The sequence below is a fragment of the Erythrolamprus reginae genome, chromosome 10 (genome assembly GCF_031021105.1).
Source record: "Erythrolamprus reginae isolate rEryReg1 chromosome 10, rEryReg1.hap1, whole genome shotgun sequence".
In the NCBI taxonomy this organism is placed as follows: domain Eukaryota; kingdom Metazoa; phylum Chordata; class Lepidosauria; order Squamata; family Dipsadidae; genus Erythrolamprus; species Erythrolamprus reginae.
In genome coordinates, this window is record NC_091959.1 from 41,934,728 (window position 1) to 41,957,630 (window position 22,903).

The following is a 22,903-nucleotide window of genomic DNA, read 5'->3' on the forward strand; positions in this document are numbered from 1 at the left end:
GATGATTACATACTCAGCTGCTGCAAACAGATCGCACAGACTGACTACGAGCATAGACACGATGCTGTGGCACAGATGATCCACTGGGACTTGTGCCGGAACTACCATCTACCAGTGGCAAAGAATTGATGGGATCATAAGCCCGAAAAAGTGGTTGAAAATGAGCAAGCAAAACTACTGTGGGACTTCCAACTTCAGACTGACCGAATTCTGAAGCATAACACACCAGACATTGTGATCATGGAGAAAAAGAAAGTATGGATCATCGACATTGCAATCCCAGGAGACAGCAGAATTGAGGCGAAACAGCTGGAGAAATTAGTGAAATATGAAGATCTGAAAATCGAGCTGCAACGACTCTGGCATAAGCCAGTGAAAGTGGTCCCAGTGGTCCTTGGCACGCTGGGCGCAGTGCCAAAGGATCTCAGCGGACATTTGAAAACCATCGGAATTGACAAAATCTCCATCTGTCAATTGCAAAAGGCCGCTTTACTGGGATCGGCAAACATAATTCGCCGCTACATCACGCAGTCCTAGGTGCTTGGGAAGCGCCCGACTGGTGATGAAATATGAAATCCAGCATAGTGATCTCATTTGCTGTGTTGTATTGATAATGATGGTAATAATAAGCTGAAAACAAGATGGCAACTGCATGCATAGTGCCAGAAACGTAGCTTCTGTGCATGCTCAGAAGAAAAAAAAAAGATGGCAGTACCCACATACTGGCACCAACCAAACTGGATTGATGACATCATTGTGATGTCACCAGTGGGTTGCTACCGGTTTGGGCAAACCAGTCCGAACCGAGGAACCCACTCCTGTTAGACCCCCTCTTCTTTGTGGCATCCCCTGAGATACTGGAAGGCTGCTATCATGTCTCCCCTGGTCCTTCTTTTCATCCAACTAGCCATGCCCACTTCCTGCAACCGTTCTTCATATGTTTTAGCCTCCGGTCCCCAAATCATCTTTGTTGCTCTTCTCTGCACTCTTTCTAGGGAATAATAGCCACGTTATGGCTGTCCATTTCTTTGGACCGGATTCTCGCAGGGTTGCTTTGCTGGGAAGGTGGGTGAAAATTGTAGCACTGGTTGTAAATTCTGGAAAGCAGTGGCGGCGTGAGGTTTCCAAAGAACAGAGGTGGTTCTAAAAGAGTTGTGTGGAACGCACCTCCTATCTGAAGTGCCTTTTTGGAATCTGATCAGAAAGACGAGACAGCTTTTAATCGCACGCCCTCTTACACACACACACACACACAAACAAAAATAAATTAAGCTGAAGGAAAACTCAACAACGATGTGAAAAAATCTTGCCAGCCTTGGGAAGGAATTAGGATACATAGATAGAGAGAGAGGGAAGGAGGGAGAGAGAAAGAGGGAAAGAGAGAGAGATGGAGAGAGGGGAGGTAGATAGACAGACAGACAGACAGGTAGGTAGATAGATAGAGATAGATGGAAGGATAGATAGATAGATAGATAGATAGATGGATGGATGGATGGATGGATGGAGAGAGAAAGTGTGTGTGTGAGAAAGTGTGTGAGAGAGTGAGATAGATAGATAGAGGGGGGAGAGAGAGAGGGAGGGAGGGAGAGGGAGGGAGAGAGAGAGGGGGGAGATAGATAGATAGATAGGAGAGAGAGAGAATTCAAACAACTAAACATGAAAATTGAGGTCAGAGCTTTGAATTAAAGGCTCAAGAGAGAAAGGAATTTTAAAAGTTTTTCAATTTTGACTCTGAAAATATATACAAGCTTTCTCCCACTGCCAAATGCTCTTTAGGTGGGATGGGACCTCCACCTTCCTTTTGCCCCGAACATCTTAGGATCTTGGCACCAGATTTTCTTTATACAGGAGGTCAACCCCTTGACCCTCAAGGACCACGGTGGGTCTAAATTTCCCAAAGTGAGCGGAGCTACCAGAAAGAGCATCTCTTTTCATCGAAACAAACCTTGATCGAATCCAATTTGATCAACATTACGATCTGCTGGATATTTTATATTTCACTAATTGTATCATAATTTTGTTAAGGCTGTCACAGAGTCGCCTCTGGACCAAAACTGGGTGTTAAAAATCTGATGGGAAAATTTACCAATCATTTATTGTCTTTAGGAAAACTTTTTGTAGCCATTCAGTTGAAGCTTTGTGTTTCTCTACAGGAATTCTCTTTCTGAGAAAGTTTAATAAAATGCCACTGGTTAATTTTCTCCGCCCCCAACCTGCCAATTTTGCCTCTAACTCCTCCCATATGCCGTTATTTTACATAAATTTCTATTTAATTAAAAGATAGCGTCCAAGGGCCCTTCCATTTGCTCACTTCGGGAAATAACCAGAAATAAAATCGAATGTCCAATTAAAACTAGATTATCTCCTTTACAGAATTTGTTGCAAATGTCGATAAATAATTTTTCCACCAGCATCTTCAGGTGCTAATCAGTGTTTTCTTGAAAGTTCATAGGGATGATGGGTTTCAGAGTTTAAAAAAAAATCTGGTGCAGCAAATATCCTAAGATTTTTATTCTGTTTTTTTTTTAAGATTAAATATAACCTCTCTTCAGTAGAGTGCCTCTCTTTAAAACCACACAAAAGGGCGGGATGGGGTGGGATACATTCTTCTTCAAAATAAGAAATACTGACCATGGAGCAAGGGGATTTACAGTGCAAAATACAAGTGATTCACACCGACAAGTGCAAAATGATTATCCTTACAATTTCTACAGCATTACGTCAGAGCAATCGTTCTTCCACAGCTCTGCACTATAATTCTAGAACGCCTGGTTTGCATCCGATGCTCTAGAACCGCCACTTCAAAAGATCCTGGCTTTGAGACAAGCCAAGAAACGGACTTTGCTTGACACCCTCTCAAGGTTTTAAATCTGCCCGACTTCACAAAGTGCAACGAGTTTTTAAAGAATCTACGACTGCGGCTAATTTCTAGATGACGGATTACGCCACGCGAGGGTCCCAGCAAAGACGAAAGGCACGAGCTAAAGATGTTGGTTTGATTGTTGCGGGTATCCACTACCACAAGGGGGGCAACCCAAGTTGGCATGCAAACACGCACACAGGGCTGGTTTCGAAGGGCAGGAGACAGCGATCTCAGAAACGCGCATTTCGAGGCTGGGAGGGAAAGGGAAGCGATCGCGGGGGGCTTCTCCCTCCATTTTAGTATGGAATATCGTTTTGGTAGTACTGGATCATATCATAGGTCTTGCTCCTAAAAAAGAAGAAGAAGAAGAGGGGAAAATAATTAGGCTTTTGTCAGAAATGTTACCACAGCTGAAAGAGAAACATCTTTCAGCTGTGGCGAGGGGGGCGTTTGCCCAGGTTCGCCTGGTGCACCAGTTGCGGCCCTATCTGGACCGGGAGTCACTGCTCACAGTCACTCATGCCCTCATCACCTCGAGGCTCGACTACTGCAATGCTCTCTACATGGGGCTACCTTTGAAAAGTGTTCGGAAACTTCAGATCGTGCAGAATGCAGCTGCGAGAGCAATCATGGGCTTCCCCAAATATGCCCATGTCACACCAACACTCCGCAGTCTGCATTGGTTGCCGATCAGTTTCCGGTCACAATTCAAAGTGTTGGTTATCACCTATAAAGCCCTTCATGGCACTGGACCAGAATATCTCCGGGACCGCCTTCTGCCGCACGAATCCCAGCGACCAGTTAGGTCCCACAGAGTTGGCCTTCTCCGGGTCCCATCAACTAAACAATGTCGTTTGGCGGGACCCAGGGGAAGAGCCTTCTCTGTGGCGGCCCCGACCCTTTGGAACCAACTCCCCCCAGATATCAGAGTTGCCCCCACCCTCCTAGCCTTTCGTAAGCTCCTTAAGACCCACCTGTGTCGTCAGGCATGGGGGAATTGACATGTTCCCTCCCCCTAGGCTTATAGAATTTATGCATGGTACGCTAGTGTGTATGATTGGTTTTAATTTGTGGTGTTTTTAAAATTAATTTAAATATTGGATTTGTCTTACATTGTATTGCTATTGCTGTGAGCCGCCCCAAGTCTGCGGAGAGGGGCGGCATACAAATCTGATTAAACTATAAACTAAACTAAACTTGGGATTGAAAATTTGGTTTCTTCTGGGACTTGAGAAACAGACAAGCTTTGCTATCGAAGGCACCTCTGGAGAAAGGTTTGCTGCAGCAATGCCGGAGGGGGGACATGTCATCAAACATAGAAGGGGGTTGGGTTGGATTAGATCAGTAATGAAGAACCTATAACACGGGTGCCATAGGTGGCACACTGAGCCATATCTGCTGGCACGCGAGCCGTTGCCCTAGCTCAGCTCCAACGTGCATGTGTGTGCAAGCCAGCTGGTTTTTGGCTTGCACAGAGGCTCTGGGAGGGCGTTTTGGGCTTCCAGAGAGCCTCCAGGGGGATGGGGCAGGGCGTTTTTACCTTCCTCTGGCTCCAGGGAAGCCTTTGGAATCTGGGGAGGGCGAAACATGAACCAACTGAGCCCACCAGAAGTTGGGAAGAAGGCCGTTTCCAGCCTCTAGAGCCGGGGTCCCCAAACTTGGCAACTTTAAGACTTGTGGACTTCAACTCCCGGAATTCTCCAGCCAGTATAGCTGGCTGAAGAATTCTGGGAGTTGAAGTCCACAAGTCTTAAAGTTGCCAAGTTTGAAGACCTCTGCTCTAAAGGGCCTCCAGGGGGTGGGGGAGGCTGTTTTCGCCCTCCCTAGGCATTGAATTATGGGTGTGGGCACTCACGCATGTGTGAAAGCGCGCGCACACGCTCTTTCAGCCCCTGAGGAGAAAAAGGTTCGCCATCACTGGACTAGATGACCTACTGCCCACCATTGCTCTGAAGTTAAATAAATTATTCCTTGATTAGGAGTGCCAGCAGTCCCGGCAAAATGTTTATCTCTGAACACAGGCTAACTAACGTCTGTCTGGCAGGTAGAGGAAGCGTTGTCTGCTACATCTATTCATCTCTGCCATGCTGCCTTCTATCAACAGAACTAGGGTGGGGCTTTTGCTAGCAGCGGTGGCTCTTCCGTCCCAAGGACTGGCCCATAGATTTCCACTGCTCTCCTCTCCTTCTTCCTCTTTCTCATCAGCCATCTCCAGATCTGGGGGCTGTTGATTCTCCATCTAAGAGCTGACAGATGGCACAGGCTCTGCCTTTGTCTCTAGCTCTGCTGGGGAGCCTCTGCAGCCTGGGGGAGGCCGTTTTCAGCCTGCTGGAGACTCAAGGAACCCCTCTGGAGCCCACCGTGGTGCAGGAGGTTGACCACCAACCATGGCCACGGCCACCCATGAACCAGGCAAAGAAGCCTTTGCTAACATTTTTAAAAACCCGCCCCTGCACCCAGGTGATCTATATTTTGCAATATTTTGCAATATCTAAATACAGTGGTACCTCTACCCAAGAACACCTCTACTTAAGAACTTTTCTAGATAAGAACCGGGTGTTCAAGATTTTTTTTTGCCTCTTCTCAAGAACCATTTTCTACTTAAGAACCCTAGCCCGGAAAAATTTCCCAGGAAATTTGAGAGCGGCACGAAGGCCCAACCAGTTTCCTGCCATTCCCCCTGGGTTCCTCTCTCTGGCGCAGTGTATGGGAGGTAGCCTCGCGCTGGATGTATGGGAGGCGCATGCTCCTCCTCACCGCCTCAGAGTCCCTCTTTGTTTTTTTAAGCCTTAACATTTTGCATTTTTTTTATTCCCTTCACCTCCCCTTCTTCCTTCGGCAGCGACTGTCCTCCTCCTCTTCTTCCTCCTCCTCCTCCCACCCAAATTCCAAGCTTTTATTTCTTTCCTAATAGGTTTGCACACATTATTTGCTTTTACATTGATTCCTATGGGGAAAATTGCTTCTACTTACAAACTTTTCTACTTAAGAACCTCGCCACGGAACGAATTAAGTTCTTAAGTGGAGGCACCACTGTATTGCAAAGTTACCTTGACAGAATCTTGTTAAGTCTGAAAGGTACGATTCTTCCCGTCGCCCCTCTTTCGTTGCTGGGCCACAAATGGGACAGCGGAGATGGAAGCAGGCTTACCTGTTGCTGAGGAAGCAATTCTGAATGATCTTCATGATGAAGTTGGCAGCTTCTCGCTCCGTCATGTTGGGGCTGAACCTGTTCCTGTTTGAGAAAACCAGAGGAGGTCATTGAGACTGATCTGCAAAAAGTCCTGACTTCGACACATTTCCTCACAAGCAAGAGGGCAATTGTGGTTGCTGATATTTTTCTGCAAAGACCCTTAAATTGGCAATGTATAATCTGAGAATCCAGGGTTGTGTAGCCCTGTTCTCACTAAGTTATAATTCTTAATACGATGTTCTTCTCAACCATACAAACTTCTAAAATGTCTGGATTTTAGCTCCCACAGTTCCCCAACCAGCAGGGCACCAGGCTAGAAAATGGGAAACTATGAATTCTAGTTATGCCTTAGGCATGAAAGCAGGTTGGGTGACTTTGGGCCAATCACCAGGAGATGGTGACTTCTACTCCAGCCTTATGGATGAGAGCCAACTGGGTAACTTTGGGCCAATCACTAGGAGATGGCGAGTTGTAGTCCTGCCTTAGGTGTGAAAGCCAATTGGGTGACTTTGGACTAATCACCAGGAGCCAATGAATTCTAGTCCTGCCTTAAGGATGAAATCCAACGGCCTTCTAGTCCTGTTTTAGGGATGAAAGCTGATTTGGGGCCAATCACCAGGAACTGTTGAGTTGTACTCCTCCCTTAGTTATGGAAGCAGGTTGGCCCAATCACCAGGAGATGGTGACTTCTAGTTCAGCCTTAGGAATAAAAGCCAACTGCCTCCTAGTCGTGTCTTAGGGATAAAAGTTGATTTTGGGCCAATCACTAAGAGACTCTGATTTCTAGTCCTGCCTTAGGCATGAAAGCAGGTTGGGTGATTTTGGGCCCATCCCCAGGAGATGGTGAGTTCTAGACTTGCCTTAGGCATAAAAGATGTCAGTTCACTTGCAGCCAGTCGCTTTCTCCTTTCCTAAAAAATGCCAAGAGGACTTCTCCAGGTAGTTACCAGGAGTCAAGACTGATTCAAAGGTACCATGAATAAATAAAATTGGACCATATCTTCCAAGAAGCCATCAAGGGACGAATATACCTTTGATGGCTTCTTGGAAGAGTACCATTTCTCTCTTCCAAGCTTTGGGCTGAATTCCATCCACCCCACCAGACCAAGGGCCTCAACCCAAGCAACCTCCTCTTCTTTAAGTCAATCAAGCTCTTGCTTAGCTTAAATGAGACCCGCCCATTGTTTCTGCTCCCAGCCAATCGGCGCAGCCCACTTACTTCAAGAGCTTGATGGTCTGTCCACGAAAACAGGGCAATCCGGTGTCTAACATCAAAGTAACCAAAGAAACCACGGCGTCCATGTAAGGTCTGCAAGGACAGAAAGAGAAGGGAAGGCATAGTTGGTCTCATCCACCGCCAGGAAGTAGTTTATTTATTTAGAATAGGATGAAGACCACAGCAAAAGAGAAGTAAACGTATACACACAACCCACAACATTTTGTACAGGGGTACGGGAGGGACCTCATAACCTGTTTCAACTTCTCTCCTCAGGATGCCACTATAGGACATTGCATGCCCAAACAACTAGACACAAAGATTCCCCCCCCCCATGCCGTCACTCTGCTGAACACCTAATTCTCACAGTACTGTCATGTCTATGGATCCATGGACTATAGAACTGTTTTGTATTATCCTTATGATCTTTCTGTATCTTATGATTCATGACTGTAACCATGATTTATATCTATGACCTACCACTTTGTTGTTTGCATGTACCTTGAGAGCAAATTCCTTGTGTGTCCAATCACACTTGGCCAATAAAATATTCTATTCTATTCTATTCTATTCTATTCCATTCCATTCCTTTCCTTTCTGCTGGCACTGGTCAGATCTCCATGGTGTTTCTTTTGGGAATTTTGAACAGAAGCTCATGAAATAGAAACATAGAAACATAGAAGACTGACGGCGGAAAAAGACCTCATGGTCCATCTAGAATAGAATAGAATAGAATAGAATTTTTATTGGCCAAGTGTGATTGGACACACAATTTGTCTTGGTGCATATGCTCTCAACGTACATAAAATAAAATATACATTTGTCAAGAATCATGTGGTACAACACTTAATGATTGTCATAGGGGTCAAATAAGCAATGAAGAAGCAATATTAATAAAAATCTTAGGATACAAGCAACAAGTTACAGTCATACAGTCAACATGGGAGGAAATGGGTGATAGGAATGATGAGAAAAACTAGTAGAATACAAGTGCAGATTTAGTAGAAAGTCTGACAGTGTTGAGGGAATTATTTGTTTAGTAGAGTGATGGCATTCGGGAAAAAACTGTTCTTGTGTCTAGTTGTCTTGGTGTGCAGTGCTCTGTAGCGACGTTTTGAGGGTAGGAGTTGAAACAATTTGTGTCCAGGATGTGAGGGGTCAGTAAATATTTTACCCGTCCTCTTTTTGACTCTAGTCTGCCCTTATACTATTTTCTGTATTTTATCTTAGGATGGATCTATGTTTATCCCAGGCATGTTTAAATTCAGTTATTGTGGATTTATCTACCACGTTTGTTGGAAGTTTGTTCCAAGGATCTACTACTCTTTCAGTAAAATAATATTTTCTCATGTTGCTTTTGATCTTTTCCCCAACTAACTTCAGATTGTGTCCCCTTGTTCTTGTGTTCACTTTCCTATTAAAAACACTTTCCTCCTGGACCTTATTTAACCCTTTAATATATTTAAATGTTTCAATCATGTCCCCCCTTTTCCTTCTGTCCTCCAGACTATACAGATTGAGTTCATGAAGTCTTTCCTGATACGTTTGATGCTTAAGACCTTCCACCATTCTTGTAGCCCGTCTTTGGACCCGTTCAATTTTGTCAATATCTTTTTGTAGGTGAGGTCTCCAGAAGTGAACACAGAATTCCAAATGTGGTCTCACTAGTGCTCTATATAAGGGGATCACAATCTCCCTCTTCCTGCTTGTTATACCTCTAGCTATGCAGCCAAGCATCCTACTTGCTTTTCCTACTGCCCGACCACACTGCTCACCCATTTTGAGACTGTCAGAAATCACTACCCCTAAATCTTTCTCTTCTGAAGTTTTTGCTAACACAGAACTGCCAATGCAATACTCAGATTGAGGATTCCTTTTCCCCAAGTGCATTATTTTACATTTGGAAACATTCTATTCTATTCTATTCCATTCCATTCCTTTCTGCTGGCACTGGTCAGATCTCCATGGTGTTTCCTTTGGAAATTTTGAACAGAAGCTCATGAAATAAAAAGATCTTGCCACACTGCCGGTGTTGGGATGCCCTGCCTCACACCTGCCAGCTGGTTTTCAGGTCTCTAATGCACGTATGTGCAGATTATAGAGCCGAGGTGGCACAGTGGGTAGAGGGCAGTACTGCAGGCCACTAAAACTGACTGCTGGATCTGCAGGTCAGCTGTTCAGATCTCATCACCGGCTCAAGGTTGACTCAGCCTTCCATCCTTCCGAGGTGGGTAAAATGAGGACCGGGATTGTGGGGGCAATAGGCTGGCTCTGTTAAAAAAAAATGCTATTGCTAACATGTTGTAAGCTGCCCTGAGTCTAAGGAGGAGGGCGGCATTAAAAAAATTGAATAAATGAAAAATGCATGCACAGTTTGGGCACTCAGTGTCTAAAAGTTTCGGTGTCTAAAAGTTTCGGAATCACCTGGAGGGATTTTCTTCCCTAAAATTGGTCTCCCTGCAAGAGGGTTTTTGGGGGAAAAAGGGCTGAATGCAAAACTTCGAGACAAGGAAACCCAAGCGGAAGCTTCCTCACCTGACGGCCAGGTATCCCCGGACGCACATCTCCATGAACCACCTGAAAGGCGTGGCTTCCATCTTGCCACCCATGATCATCACCATCTCGTCCGTCAGCTTGATGTCGGGCTCCCAACCCAGGTTCCCACCGGGAGAACTTTCGAACATGAATCCAAAATCTGTCGAGAAGGAGGAAGACGTTGACCTGTGTACTTTAGGTTGGTGGTTCTCAACCTGGGTGGTCAGGATCCCTTTGGGGGTCGAACGGCCGTTTTACAGGGGCCGCCTAAGAAGACCAGGGGGAAAGACAAAATTTCCCCCAGTATTAGGAACTAAAACTTCTATTCTGGCGCCTTGGAACATATATTTACAATCCGACCAATCAGGTGTTGACAGTGGGAGTGTCCCTCTGACCTTCCTGCCAATCAGCTTAAAGCTTTGTTGGGAGAATTGGCGCTAGACTTATGGTTGAGGGTCACCACAACAGGGGGCACGGCATTAGAAAAGTTGAGAACCACTGCTCTAGATCACCGGTTGACAACCAATTTCACCTGCTGCTGTGCGCATTCAATTTTGTACAGAACAAAGTATTCAATGAGAATATTTCATTCATTCAGATCTAGGATGTGTTATTTGAATGTTCCCTTTATTTTTTTTGAGCAGTGTGTGTGTGTGTGTATATGTATATATTTGTTTTCGTAGATTTTCACGGGTACAGGTATGACGGTCTTGGCATATTCGGGTTTCTTGCCGTGTAGGATTTGGAAATTTCTGGCGACATTTCAACGAGGTCCCATTCGTCATCTTCAGGCTGGTGTTTCTGTCCTTGTTCTAAGGCGAACACTGCAAGACCTGAGCTGCCTTCCTTCTATAAATACTGGTGGCTGGATGTGGTTTGATGGCTCAGCAATTGCCTGCTGTGTAGAAACTTCCTGGTGAGTCAGTGGGGTAACACCTGGGGTCGTTGATGTAGCTGAGGTATGCTGATTAGTTAATGATTGTGGATTAGGCATGATATCCTGAGTAAGTTGGAGCCTGCAGGCTACTTGATTGTTTTGCAATGTGTGTTCTGAGTCTGGTTTCAGTTTCTATGGCTGAGATATGTTTGTTAATGAGGGCTAGTTTCCAGATGTCTGGTAGGTGGCAGGTATCATCCCGCTTGTTCATATTTTGGGGATGTTTAAAAAAAAAAAATTATTGATTTTTAAAAGTTTACATAAAACAAACATATAACAGTGCACAGTGCATGTGCCCATCACCTAACAACACACACCCCATCACCCCCACCACCCATACAAGAGGATTAGAAAAGGTACGAATAGAAAAATAAATTAATAATATAAATAATAAAGAACTATTATTTAAAAATTGGAGTAGAATTGAAACCAGTACCTTAAGTGATCCTTTTAAAGCATGTTTAGAAATATGGCTTAAATGGCAGAGGACAAGTGGAATAAAGGTATCCAGGCTATCAACGTTACATGTATTGAATATAGGGGATGACGTTAATCTAAGTAGAATTATTAAAATATTAAATAGTAAAGGAATAACGAGAATTGAGCAATTATATGAGAAAGATGGAAGAGTTAGTAGAACTAGATTGGAATGGTGGATTGGCAAACAGAAATGGTTGCAGATCAATGCAATATGTACATACTTAAACAAAAGTGAGAATAAAGAAGCCTTCTTACGGGAAGAAAATAGTGTAGAAAAAATAATAAGTGAAAAGACAAATGAAAGTAAAGCACAAGCCGGTAGTATATATAGAATGCTATTGCAAATGGAAGAAGAAGTAACAAAAAGTTTAACAAGATGTTGGCAGGATGATTTACAAATAGATGAAAGATAAATGAAGGAAATAATAGAAAATATATACAAGATTAAAAATACGAGAGTTAGAGAGATGAGAAGAAAAATCTTACATAAATGGTACTATACACCTGTACAAATTGCACACTTCCAGGGGAAAGAGAAGGGCATATGTTGGCACGGATGCCAGAAAAAAGGGATTTTTATGCATATGATTTGGGAGTGTGCAGAAATTCAGAAATTCTGGAATGTAGTCCAGAATGAAATTAATAAAATGTTAAACATTAATTGGATTATTACAAAATAAATAGCAATTTTAATCAAATATAGAGAACTAGGAGAATTTAAGGAAATTAAAACCGCAGCATTGGAAAGTGCTCAAGCGGTGATGGTATTAGGTTGGAAAGATTCTACAAAATGGACACTACAAAATTGGTACTGGTATATGGTGGATCACATACATTTTGAAATTATGGAAATAAGATTAAATAATTTTGATAAGAATAAATTGGAGAAGCTGATGGTGCGATGGAACAACGTAAAAGATTATATGTTAAGTAGAATCTGTGATGTAAATATGAAAAATAAATTGCAATCACTCTTTTAATAATACTTGATCAAGATAGAGCCAAGGAATAATAGATATTTTGGGGATGTTGATAGAAAAACATATATATATATATATATAAAAGGGAGCCCCACCCTTCAGCACAACCACAATTGAGGATGATGGCTGAGAATCTTCACAGACCATCAAAGGGGACTTTGAGGAGATGAGAGTTTTAGAACCCGATGCCAGTTGTGTTGTCCCAGGAGGTGGTCTACCCCAAGTGCAAACAATCTTCCACTGAAGGACAATGTTGTTCTGGAGAAGACAGGCTTCCTCCAGTTAAAAGGATGAACACTCACACACACACACACAAAGTTCCAAGGAATAAACTAACCAATGTGAATGATATGTCCATACTTGTCCAGCATGATGTTGCCATTATGTCTGTCTTTAATTTGCAAGAGGAACAGCAGGAGACTGTAGGCAGCCATACTGCGGATGAAGTTGTAGCGAGCCTGCAAAAAAAGGGGGGGTGACAACATTGGCAATATTGAGAAAGACGGGTTTGTACGACGGGCGCTCGGCAGGCCAAAGCCGAGTATCTAAAACAGGTAGAAATTAGAGAAGACTATGAACGTTTGTATTAAAAAAAAAAATAGAGGTGGTATGTCACACTGATGGCAAACCTAGGGCACCTCTCTAAATTCTCCTCTTATTTCCCTTCTCCATGATCCCCGCTGCCTTGCAGCAGGGATAATGTTACCTAATAATAATAATAATAATAATAATAATAATAATAATAATAATAATAATTTATTGGATTTGTATGCTGCCCCTCTCCGTAGACTCAGGGCGACTAACAACAATAATAAAAACAACATGTACAATCCAATAATAAAAAACTACTAAAACCCCTATTATAAAACCAAACATACACACAAACATACCATGCATAACTTGTAATGGCCTAGGGGGAAGAGCTATCTCAACTCCCCCATGCCTGGCGGTATAAATGAGTCTTCAGTAGTTTACGAAAGACAGGGAGGGTGGGGGCAGTTCTAATCTCTGGGGGGAGTTGGTTCCAGAGGGCCGGGGCCGCCACAGAGAAGGCTCTTCCCCTGGGGCCCGCCAAACGACATTGTTTAGTCGACAGGACCCGGAGAAGGCCAACTCTGTGGGACCTTATCGGTAGCTGGGATTCGTACGGTAGCAGGCGGTTCCGGAGGTAATCTGGTCCAATGCCATGTAGGGCTTTAAAGGTTATGACCAACACTTTGAATTGTGACCGGAAACTGATCGGCAGCCAATGCAAGCCACGGAGTGTTGAGGAAACGTGGGCGAATCTTGGAAGCCCCACGATGGCTCTCGCGGCTGCCTTCTGCACGATCTGAAGTTTCCGAACACTTTTCAAAGGTAGCCCCATGTAGAGAGCGTTGCAGTAATCGAACCTCGAGGTGATGAGGGCATGAGTGACTGTGAGCAATGACTCCCTGTCCAAATATGGCCGTACCTAGTAGGGTCATGAAATGCCTGCAACTCAAGGTTGGAGAATCTTCCTTCTCCCTTTCTCTCTTTCCGTCCTTCTTTTCACATCCCATTCCCTTCTAGCGCTGATGAAGTTACCTAGTGGGGTCATGAGAGGTCTGCAAGAAAACAGCCCCGCCACCAGTTCAACCCACAACGACAAATATTCTCTTCCATCGGTAAAGAGTCGCGCAAAAAATACCTTCTGGAAGGCCAGGCTTGATTCGTCTCCGTATTGCCTAGTAAAGTAATCGTACATCCCGAAGTCGGTCTGCCTGCCCAGCTGGTCTCGGGAAGTACAATCTGGAATGCATTCAATGACGCCACACTAAAAAGAAGGGAAATAATAATAATAATAATAATAATAATAATAATAATAATAATAATATAAAATAATGTACTGAAGCTGTCCAGATTAAGGATGCTAGCCAGATGAAAACCTGGTAGGTAGATTCCCTCGCTATTTTCTATCCCTTATTTCTTTTCTATTCTATTTCTTATTTCTATTCTATTCTATTCTATTCCTTATTCTATTCTCTTCCCTATTCTATTCTATTCCTTATTCTATTCTATTCTATTCTCTGTTCTCTTCTAATACCAATACTAATACCAATTCTTATTCTCATACTCACCCCAGGAGCAGTAGCTACCACTCTGTAGGGAAAAACATACAGGTCGAGGCCCACCAGCTGAAATATGTTCTTGAACAGATCGATGATCTGCAAGGCCAACATGTCCTGTCGAGCATCAAAAGAAAAAGGATTGAAGGGTGATTTTCCCCCCCAAATAACATAAGCATCCCCACTCCTCTCCCTTCTAGTCCTGATTACGTTGCCTAGTTGGGTGATGAAAAGTCTACAATAAAGCAACCAAGCTCAGAAAACACCAAGGACCCCACAGCTCTCCCCTCTCCTCCTCCTTTCTCTTCTAGTCCTGATTATGTTGCCTAGTTGGGTCATGAAATGTCTGCAAGAAAACAACCAGGCTTAGAGAGCACCAATTACTCCATAGTCCTCCTCTTCTACTTCACCACCTTCCCTATCTATCTATCTATCTATCTATCTATCTATCTATCTATCTATCTATCTATCTATCGGATTTGTATGCCGCCCCTCTCCGCAGACTCGGGGCGGCCAATAACAGTAATAAGACAGCATATAATAATAATCCAATACTAAAAACAGTTAAGAACCCATTACAATAAAAACCAAACAGACATACAGACATACCATGCATAAAATTGTAAAGGCCTAGGGGGAAAGTGTATCTCAATTCCCCCATGCCTGGCGGCAGAGGTGGGTTTTAAGCAGCTTACGAAAGGCAAGGAGAGTGGGGGCAATTCTAATCTCTGGGGGAAGTTGGTTCCAGAGGGCCAGGGCCGCCACAGAGAAGGCTCTTCCCCTGGGTCCTGCCAAACGACATTGTTTAGTTGACGGGACCTGGAGAAGATCCACTCTGTGGGATCTAACTGGTCGCTGGGATTCGTGCAGCAGAAGGCAGTCCCTGAGATAATCTGGTCCGGTGCCATGAAGGGCTTTATACGTCATAACCAACACTTTGAATTGTGACTGGAAACCGATCGGCAACCAATGCAGACTGCGGAGTGTTGGTGTAACATGGGCATATTTGGGAAAGCCCATGATAGCTCTCGCAGCTGCATTCTGCACGATCTGAAGTTTCCGAACACTTTTTATCACTGATGACGTTGCCTACTTTGTATTGTGAGTGCAATACAATCAGACAGAGTCATGTCAATCAGACAGAGTCATGTCTGATTCTGAAGAGGATGAGCGAAGCCCCTCAGGGTACCCTGGGTCAGGGGGGCTGCCAGAGGAAGCTGAGAGTGAAGCAGAAAGCGACTGGGGAGAGCCTGAGGGGGCTGATGTGACATTGGGAGAGTGGTCCCAGTCAGACAGTGAGGAAGACATGTTAGTGGAAAACAATTGGATAAATCCTTATTATTATTATTATTATTATTATTATTATTATTATTATTATTTATTAGACTTGTATGCCGCCCCTCTCCAGAGACTCAGAGTGGCTCACAACAACAATAAACACAATATAGATACAAATCTAATAATTAAAACTATGATTAAAACCCCTTATCTTAAAAAACAATCAATATTACACAATCATAACAACACATAACTTTTAGTAGTCAGAGGGGGGGCATGTACTAATTGCCCCATGCCTGGCGACATAGATAGGTCTTAAGGCTCTTGCGGAAGGCGAGGAGGGTGGGAGCAGTTCGAATCTCTGGAGGGAGCTGATTCCAGAGGGCCCGGGGCTGCCACAGAGAAGGCTCTTCCCCTAGGCCACGCCAGACGACATTGTCTGGTCGACGGGACCTGGAGACCTGATCGGCCGCTGGGATTTGTGCTGAATCCTGAAGCTTTCTCACCTGCCTGCAGTCATCGCCCACTTTAAAGATGGCGGCCTGCCAGCAAATCTTCTTACTCTCCCTCCCGTCTTCTCCACTTTCATCTATGGAATCTGAACGACAACGCAGACCTGGAAGGGGATATTTTTTTGGAAGAAGTTACGTTTCAAACAATAACACGTGTGCAATATCGTTTAGGTGACTCTAACCAGCAAGTTAATTCTCTGCCTTTTCTGTGATGTGTTCCCAAGTGCTGAAGAGCTCAGGGGGTTTTAAGATCACCAACTTGGTCTGTGGACCACTGGTGGCCCGTGAGAAAATCTTGGTGGTCCGCAGAAAAATTATTTGCATTTTTTAATATTGCACTAAATAATTTTTATTATCTTTTTTTAAAAAATCATGTTAGTGGTCCACGGGTTTTAAAATTATGTATGTAGTGGTCCCTGAGGTCCAAAAGGGTGTGTGTTTGTGTGTGTGTGTGTGTGTGTGTGTGTGTGTGTGAGAGAGAGAGAGAGACCCCTGGTCTACGTTAACATTGCCAAAGGAGCTTCAAAGATTTTGTAGAACTCTTCCGCTGTGATTTTTATGTTGTGGGAATATTTCCAATCTGCCTTGCACTAAGAGTAGACAGAATATATAGGTAGATAGATAGATGATAGATAGATAGATGATGGCTTGATGGATAAATGATAGATAGATGACCGAGAGGTAGAAGATAGATGGATGGATAGAGATAGATAGATAGACAGACAGACAGATTAGATAGATAGTGGGTGGGTGGATAGACAGAGATAGAGATAGATGGATGGATGGATGGATGGATGGATGGATGGATAGATAGAAAAATAGTTAGATAGATAGATAGATAGATAGATAGATAGATGATAATAATAATAATAATAATTTTTTATTAGATTTGTATGCCACCCCTCTCCGAAGCCTTGGATAGATAGATAGATAGATAGATAGATAGATAGATAGATAGATAGATAGATAGATAGATAGATTAGATTAGATTAGATTGATTAGATTAGATAGATAGTGGGTGAGTGGATAGACAGAGATAAGAGATAGACAGACCAACAGACAGACAGATGCCATTTTAAGTTAGGATTTGACCTGTGCTGCCACATTTTCTGCCATCATACCTCCAGAATTGGACCCCAGGATGAGAGGAAGTTGAAGAGGGTGGCCTTAGAAAAAGACTCTACAGACCACTTTCAACCTCACCATGGAAGGGACCTTGGAGGTCCAGTAGTCCAATCCACTGCTTGAGTAGGGGACGCTATAGCCACGATGGCGCACCTATGGCATGCGTGCCAGAGGTAGCACGCAGAGCCCTCTCTGTGGTCATGAGTGCCACCACCACCAAGCTCCTGAAATATTTTGGCACATGTGATAAAAGGGGCCATTGCACTAACCTTCTTTTTCAAGTTCACTCACTCCACACCTCTTCACCTTGAACTTGGCCAAATAAGGGGCTTTGGCAGCACTGGAAGGAAGAAGAACAGGTCAATGCCAGTAATAGTTATCAGAGTTGGTTGCAAAAAAATTAAATCCGGAAAGCACACACAGACAGACTGAGGCAGCAGGATGGATTTAAATAAGAAACTTCTTTATAGGCAAGAATAACAAAATAAAACAATCCTAACACAAAGCAAAATATAGAAATAAGATGTATAAAAAGAACAATACAATACAAATCCTAAATCCAATTAATATAAAACCCACTTATCTAATCTAAAATCCCCATTATATTAAAATCAATCATTCCCATTCAACAATAACCCCCAACATTTCTCCCTTAGACTCTCCACGATTGACCTCTCCAGGTTCGTTAAGAGGCCAGTAAGGGGCGTACATAAGTGCACTGGTGTGCCTTTTGTCCCCTGTCCAATTGTCTTTCCTTTCTTTCATCTATCATATATATTCTCTTCCTTTCATATATCCTCTCCTCTAAGTTCACTTTTACCCTTATATATATTACCATATGTCTTTTTTCTTCCTATGTATTTGTGTATTGGACAAATTGCTGTGAGCCGCCCCGAGTCTGCGGAGAGGGGCGGCATACAAATCTGATTAATAAATAATAATAAATAAATGAATAAATAAATAAAATAAATAAAATAAAATAAATAGCATATATATCATTCGTCGGCCAGGGAGCTGAGACCTAATTGCCCCAAGCCTGCCGACACAGGTGAATCTTAAGACTCTTACGGAAAGCGAGGAGGGTGGGGGCAGTGTGAATCTCTGGGGGGAGCTGATTCCACAAAGTCGGGGCCCCCACAGAGAAGGCCCTTCCCCTAGGCCCCGCCAAGCAACATTGTCTAGTTGATGGAACCTGAAGAAGGCCGACTCTGTGGGACCTGACCGGTCATTTGAACTCCTGCAGCAGAAGGTGGTCCTGTAAGTAACCTGGTCTGATGCCATGTAGGGTTTTATAGATAAACCAACACTTTGAATTGTGTCTGGAAACCAATCGGCAGCCAATGCTGGAAACATGGGCATACCTGGGAAGGCCTATGACTGGTCACGCGGCTGCATTTTACACAATTTGTAGTTTCTGGACACTTTTCAAAGGTAGCCCCATGTAGAGAGCATTAATGGGGTATTTATATCTTTGCATTTGGTTGTAAGCCACCCAGAGTCCTCCGGGAGTGGGGGCGACATATAAATCTAAATAATAAATAACAAATAAATAAATAGAGTACAGAGTGGGCTCAGCCACGCCTAGCCTTTGAGCTTCAGTTTCGATTCTCTGCACAGACTCAGATGTATTTAGCTCCCATTGGCTGACCGAGTTGCTATACCCGTTCACTGGCTGACCTTGTTACCATCGGCTCTCCCGGTTTATGAATAAATCTGACAATAGTAATAATTCATATTAACCAAAGTAAAACAGGCTGAAAAAAGGATGCCAGGCCATACCTTTGCATAGGTGTTCCCGACTTGTAGTCAATATCCAGAACGATCGCTTCTGGATTGCTTGGTAGGTAGCAACCTATTTAGGGGAAGGGGAGAAGAAACAAAAACGTAGAAGATTGGCGGCAGAAAAAAACCTCATGGTCCATCTAGTCTGCCCTTATACTATTTCCTGTATTTTATCTTAGGATGGATATCTATCTATCTATCTATGTTCTTTCTGCGCCAGCTCAGGAAGCTCAAACTACCCAAGGAGCTGCTGATACAGTTCTAAAGAGGAATCATTGAGTCTGTCATCTGCACCTCTATAACCGTCTGGTTTGGTGCTGCAACCCAACAAGACCGTCCCAGAATTCAGAGGAGAATTCGAACTGCAGAAAAAACAATTGCTGCCAACCTGCCTTCCATTGAGGACCTGTATACTGCACGAGTCAAAAAGAGGGTGGGGAAAATATTTACTGACCCCTCACATCCTGGACACAAATTGTTTCAACTCCTACCCTCAAAACGCCGCTACAGAGCACTGCACAGCAAGACAACTAGACACAAGAACAGTTTTTTTCCGAACGCCATCACTCTACTAAACAAATAATTCCCTCAACACTGTCAGACTTTCTACTAAATCTGCACTTGTATTCTACTTTTTTTTTCTTCTCATCATTCCTATCACCCATTTCCTCCCATGTTGACTGTATGACTGTAACTTGTTCCTTATATCCTAAGATTTTTATTAATATTGCTTCTTCATTGCTTATTTGACCCCTATGACAATCATTAAGTGTTGTACCACATGATTCTTGACAAATGTATATTTTATTTGATGTACGCTGAGAGCATATGCACCAAGACAAATTCCTTGTGTGTCCAATCACACTTGGCCAATAAAAATCTATCTATCTATCTATCTATCTATCTATCTATCTATCTATCTATCTATCTATCTATCTATCTATCTATCTATCTATCTATCTATTAAATTTGTATGCCGCCCCTCTCCGTAAACTCGGGGTGGCTCACAGCAGTGATAGAAACAATGTACAATACAAATCTAATAATATGAAGTTAAAAACCCATAATTTTTAAAAAAAACAGTGGATATACAGTGGTACCTCTACTTACAAACTTAATTCATTCCATGACCAGGTTGTTAAGTAGAAAAGTTTGTAAGAATAAGCAATTTTCCCCATAGGAATCAATATAAAAGCAAATAATTAATTTATTAGATTTGTATGCCGGCCCTCTCTGGAGACTCGGATAATGTGTGCGACTGGGGAAACCACAGGGAGGGTGGAGGCCCTGTTTCCTCCCAGGAGATTCTTAGAGAGGCCCCATGGAGGCTTCTCTCCGCAGGGGTTAGAGTACAGCACTGAAGGCTACTTCAGTTAACTGCTAGCTGTAAGTTCAGCTGTTCAAATCTCACCACCGGCTCAAGGTTGACTCTGCCTTCCATCCTTCCGAGGTGGGTAAAAACGAGGACCCAGATTGTTGGGGGCAAGAGGCTGATTCTATAAACCGCTTAGAGAGGGCTGTGAAAGCACTATAAAGTGGTATATAAGTCTAAATGCTATTGCTATTGCTAAAGTCAATGGGGAAGTCGGATTCACTTGATCAGTTTTTCCCAACCTTGGCAACTTGAAGATATCTGGACTTCAACTCCCAGAATTCCCCAGCCGAATTCTGGGAGTTGAAGTCCAAATATCTTCAAGTTGCCAAGGTTGGGAAACACTGCACTTAACAACTAGGCTCCTTCACAACAACTGCAGTGATTCACATAAGAACTTTGGCAAAAAAAAGGTCTTAAATTGTGGCGCAACTCACTTAACAACCTTTACCAACAGAAATGTTGGGCCGATTTGCAGTCATAAGTCGAGAACTCCCTGCAAACCTTAATTTCTTACCAGGTTGCACTTTCACTTCGGATAAAGCGTTCAAACAAGCCTTCTTTCGCTCTTCGCCTTTAGGATAAGGCCTACGGGTGGGGAAAAATAAAAACACATATTGAGGGCATTTGAGTTATGAATTCTGATCCACAAGGCACATTCAGTTTTGTTTATTTATTTATTCATTTTATTTATTAATCAGATTTGTATGCCGCCCTTCTCCGCAGACTCGGGGCAGTTCACAGCAATAATAATACAATGTAAATCTAATATTTAAGTTAATTTAAAACCCCAATTTAGAAACCAATCATACATACTAACATACCATGCATAAATTTTATAAGCCTAGGGGGAGGGAAAGTCTCAATTCCCCCATGCCTGACGGCAGAGGTGGTTTTAAGGAGCTTACGAAAGGCAATATCTGGGGGGAGTTGGTTCCAAAAGGTCGGGGCCGCCATAGAGAAGGCTCTTCCCCTGGGTCCCGCCAAACGACATTGTTTAGTTGACGGGACCCGGAGAAGGCCAACTCTGTGGGACCTAACTGGTCGCTGGGATTCGTGCGGCAGAAGGCGGTCCCGGAGATATTCTGGTCCGGTGCCATGAAGGGCTTTATAGGTCATAACCAACACTTTGAATTGTGACCGGAAACTGATCGGCAACCAATGCAGACTGCGGAGTGTTGGTGTGACATGGGCGTATTTAGGAAAGGCCATGATTGCTCTCGCAGTTGCATTCTGCACGATCTGAAGTTATAAGGTCCAATTCAATCTCATCTTCTTTTAAACACCCTGTAAACCCTTGCATAGGGGTGGAGTCTTGGGCAACTGAATGGAGACCAGTGTCGCCAATGCAGAGTTTTGTTCAGCAGATATATTCCCGTTGTGCCCAGAGAGAGAAATATCTACCTCTACCTAGGATCAAACTCACAGCCGGCTGATTGTGAGGCGAGAGCTCCACCTCTAGGCCACCACTAACAAGGAAATGCAAGGAAATAAATTTTTGTATGCCTCTGCCTTCGTACTCACTTGATGATGGCGGAAACGTTGGTGATTTTGTTGAAAAAGTCAAATTCTCGTTGGTAAAACTCCTTGGCTGGACCAGACAATGAGCCAGTTATTTCCTCGACCAGCTGCTCCAGCAGTTCTCCAATGTCAGCTACATAAAAGAGGAAGAGGAGGAGAACGAAGTTTGTGAAGTCCTCAGTACTCTCTGAGAGCTTGAGGGTTTTCTGCCGGGCGTTTCACGGCTCAATTAAGTAGCATCATCAGTGCTAGAAAGGAGTGGGCTTTGTGGACAGGAGGAAGAAGACTGTGGGGTCATTGGTTTCTGAACTCTTATTTTCTTGCAGACATTTCATGGCTCAACTAGGTAACATTATCAGTGTTAGAAAGGAGTGGGCTTTGTGGAATGGAAAAGGAGGAGGAGGAGGGTAGCGCAACATCCCCCAAGTGTGGTCCACTCACGGTCCTTCTGGTGTGCCTCTTCGTCAAGGTAGATGTTGGTCTTCATATTCCAAATGAACTGGTGAGCCAGCAGCTGGGACTTGGACGCTGCCCAGAGGATGTACTCCCTGACATAACCCATCTGAGAAAATACAACAGGGCAGGTCTTCTTGTAGTTTATACAAGCATCGTAGAAACAATGAATGAATGAATGAATGAATGAATGAATCTATCTATCTATCTATCTATCTATCTATCTATCTATCTATCTCTATCTATCTCTATCTATCTATCTATCCATCCATCCATCCATCCTTCTATCTATCCATCCATCTCACTCTCTCTCTCTATCTATCTATCCATCTATCCATATCTATCTATCTATCTATCTATCTATCTATCTATCTATCTATCTATCTATCTATCTATCTATCTATCTATCTGATTTTTATGCCGCCCTTTTCCTTAGACTCAGGGCGGCTTACAACATGTTAGCAACAGCACTTTTTAACAGAGCCTGCCTGTTGCCCCCACAATCCGGGTCCTCATTTGACCCACCTCGGAAGGATGGAAGGCTGAGTCAACCTTGAGCTGGTGATGAG

General features: G+C 43.5%; 1 protein-coding gene across 3 annotated transcripts in view; it reads right to left on the minus strand.

The window, feature by feature from the left end:
* Positions 1-1,703: 1,703 nt before the first annotated feature.
* The window catches only part of PI4KA (phosphatidylinositol 4-kinase alpha), a 113,367-nt gene continuing 92,167 nt past the window's right edge, over positions 1,704-22,903 (minus strand). For all 3 annotated transcript variants that reach the window (XM_070762829.1, XM_070762827.1, XM_070762828.1), the window contains exons 43-55: positions 22,323-22,443; positions 21,885-22,014; positions 20,878-20,948; positions 18,986-19,058; positions 17,476-17,546; positions 16,076-16,185; positions 14,304-14,408; positions 13,874-13,999; positions 12,542-12,662; positions 9,808-9,967; positions 7,276-7,365; positions 6,015-6,098; positions 1,704-3,211 (exon numbers count right to left, since the gene is read on the minus strand). In XM_070762829.1, the coding sequence (XP_070618930.1) occupies positions 3,160-3,211; positions 6,015-6,098; positions 7,276-7,365; positions 9,808-9,967; positions 12,542-12,662; positions 13,874-13,999; positions 14,304-14,408; positions 16,076-16,185; positions 17,476-17,546; positions 18,986-19,058; positions 20,878-20,948; positions 21,885-22,014; positions 22,323-22,443 (1,314 nt within the window). In that variant the 3' untranslated portion in view covers positions 1,704-3,159. The remainder of the gene's footprint in view (positions 3,212-6,014; positions 6,099-7,275; positions 7,366-9,807; positions 9,968-12,541; positions 12,663-13,873; positions 14,000-14,303; positions 14,409-16,075; positions 16,186-17,475; positions 17,547-18,985; positions 19,059-20,877; positions 20,949-21,884; positions 22,015-22,322; positions 22,444-22,903) is intronic.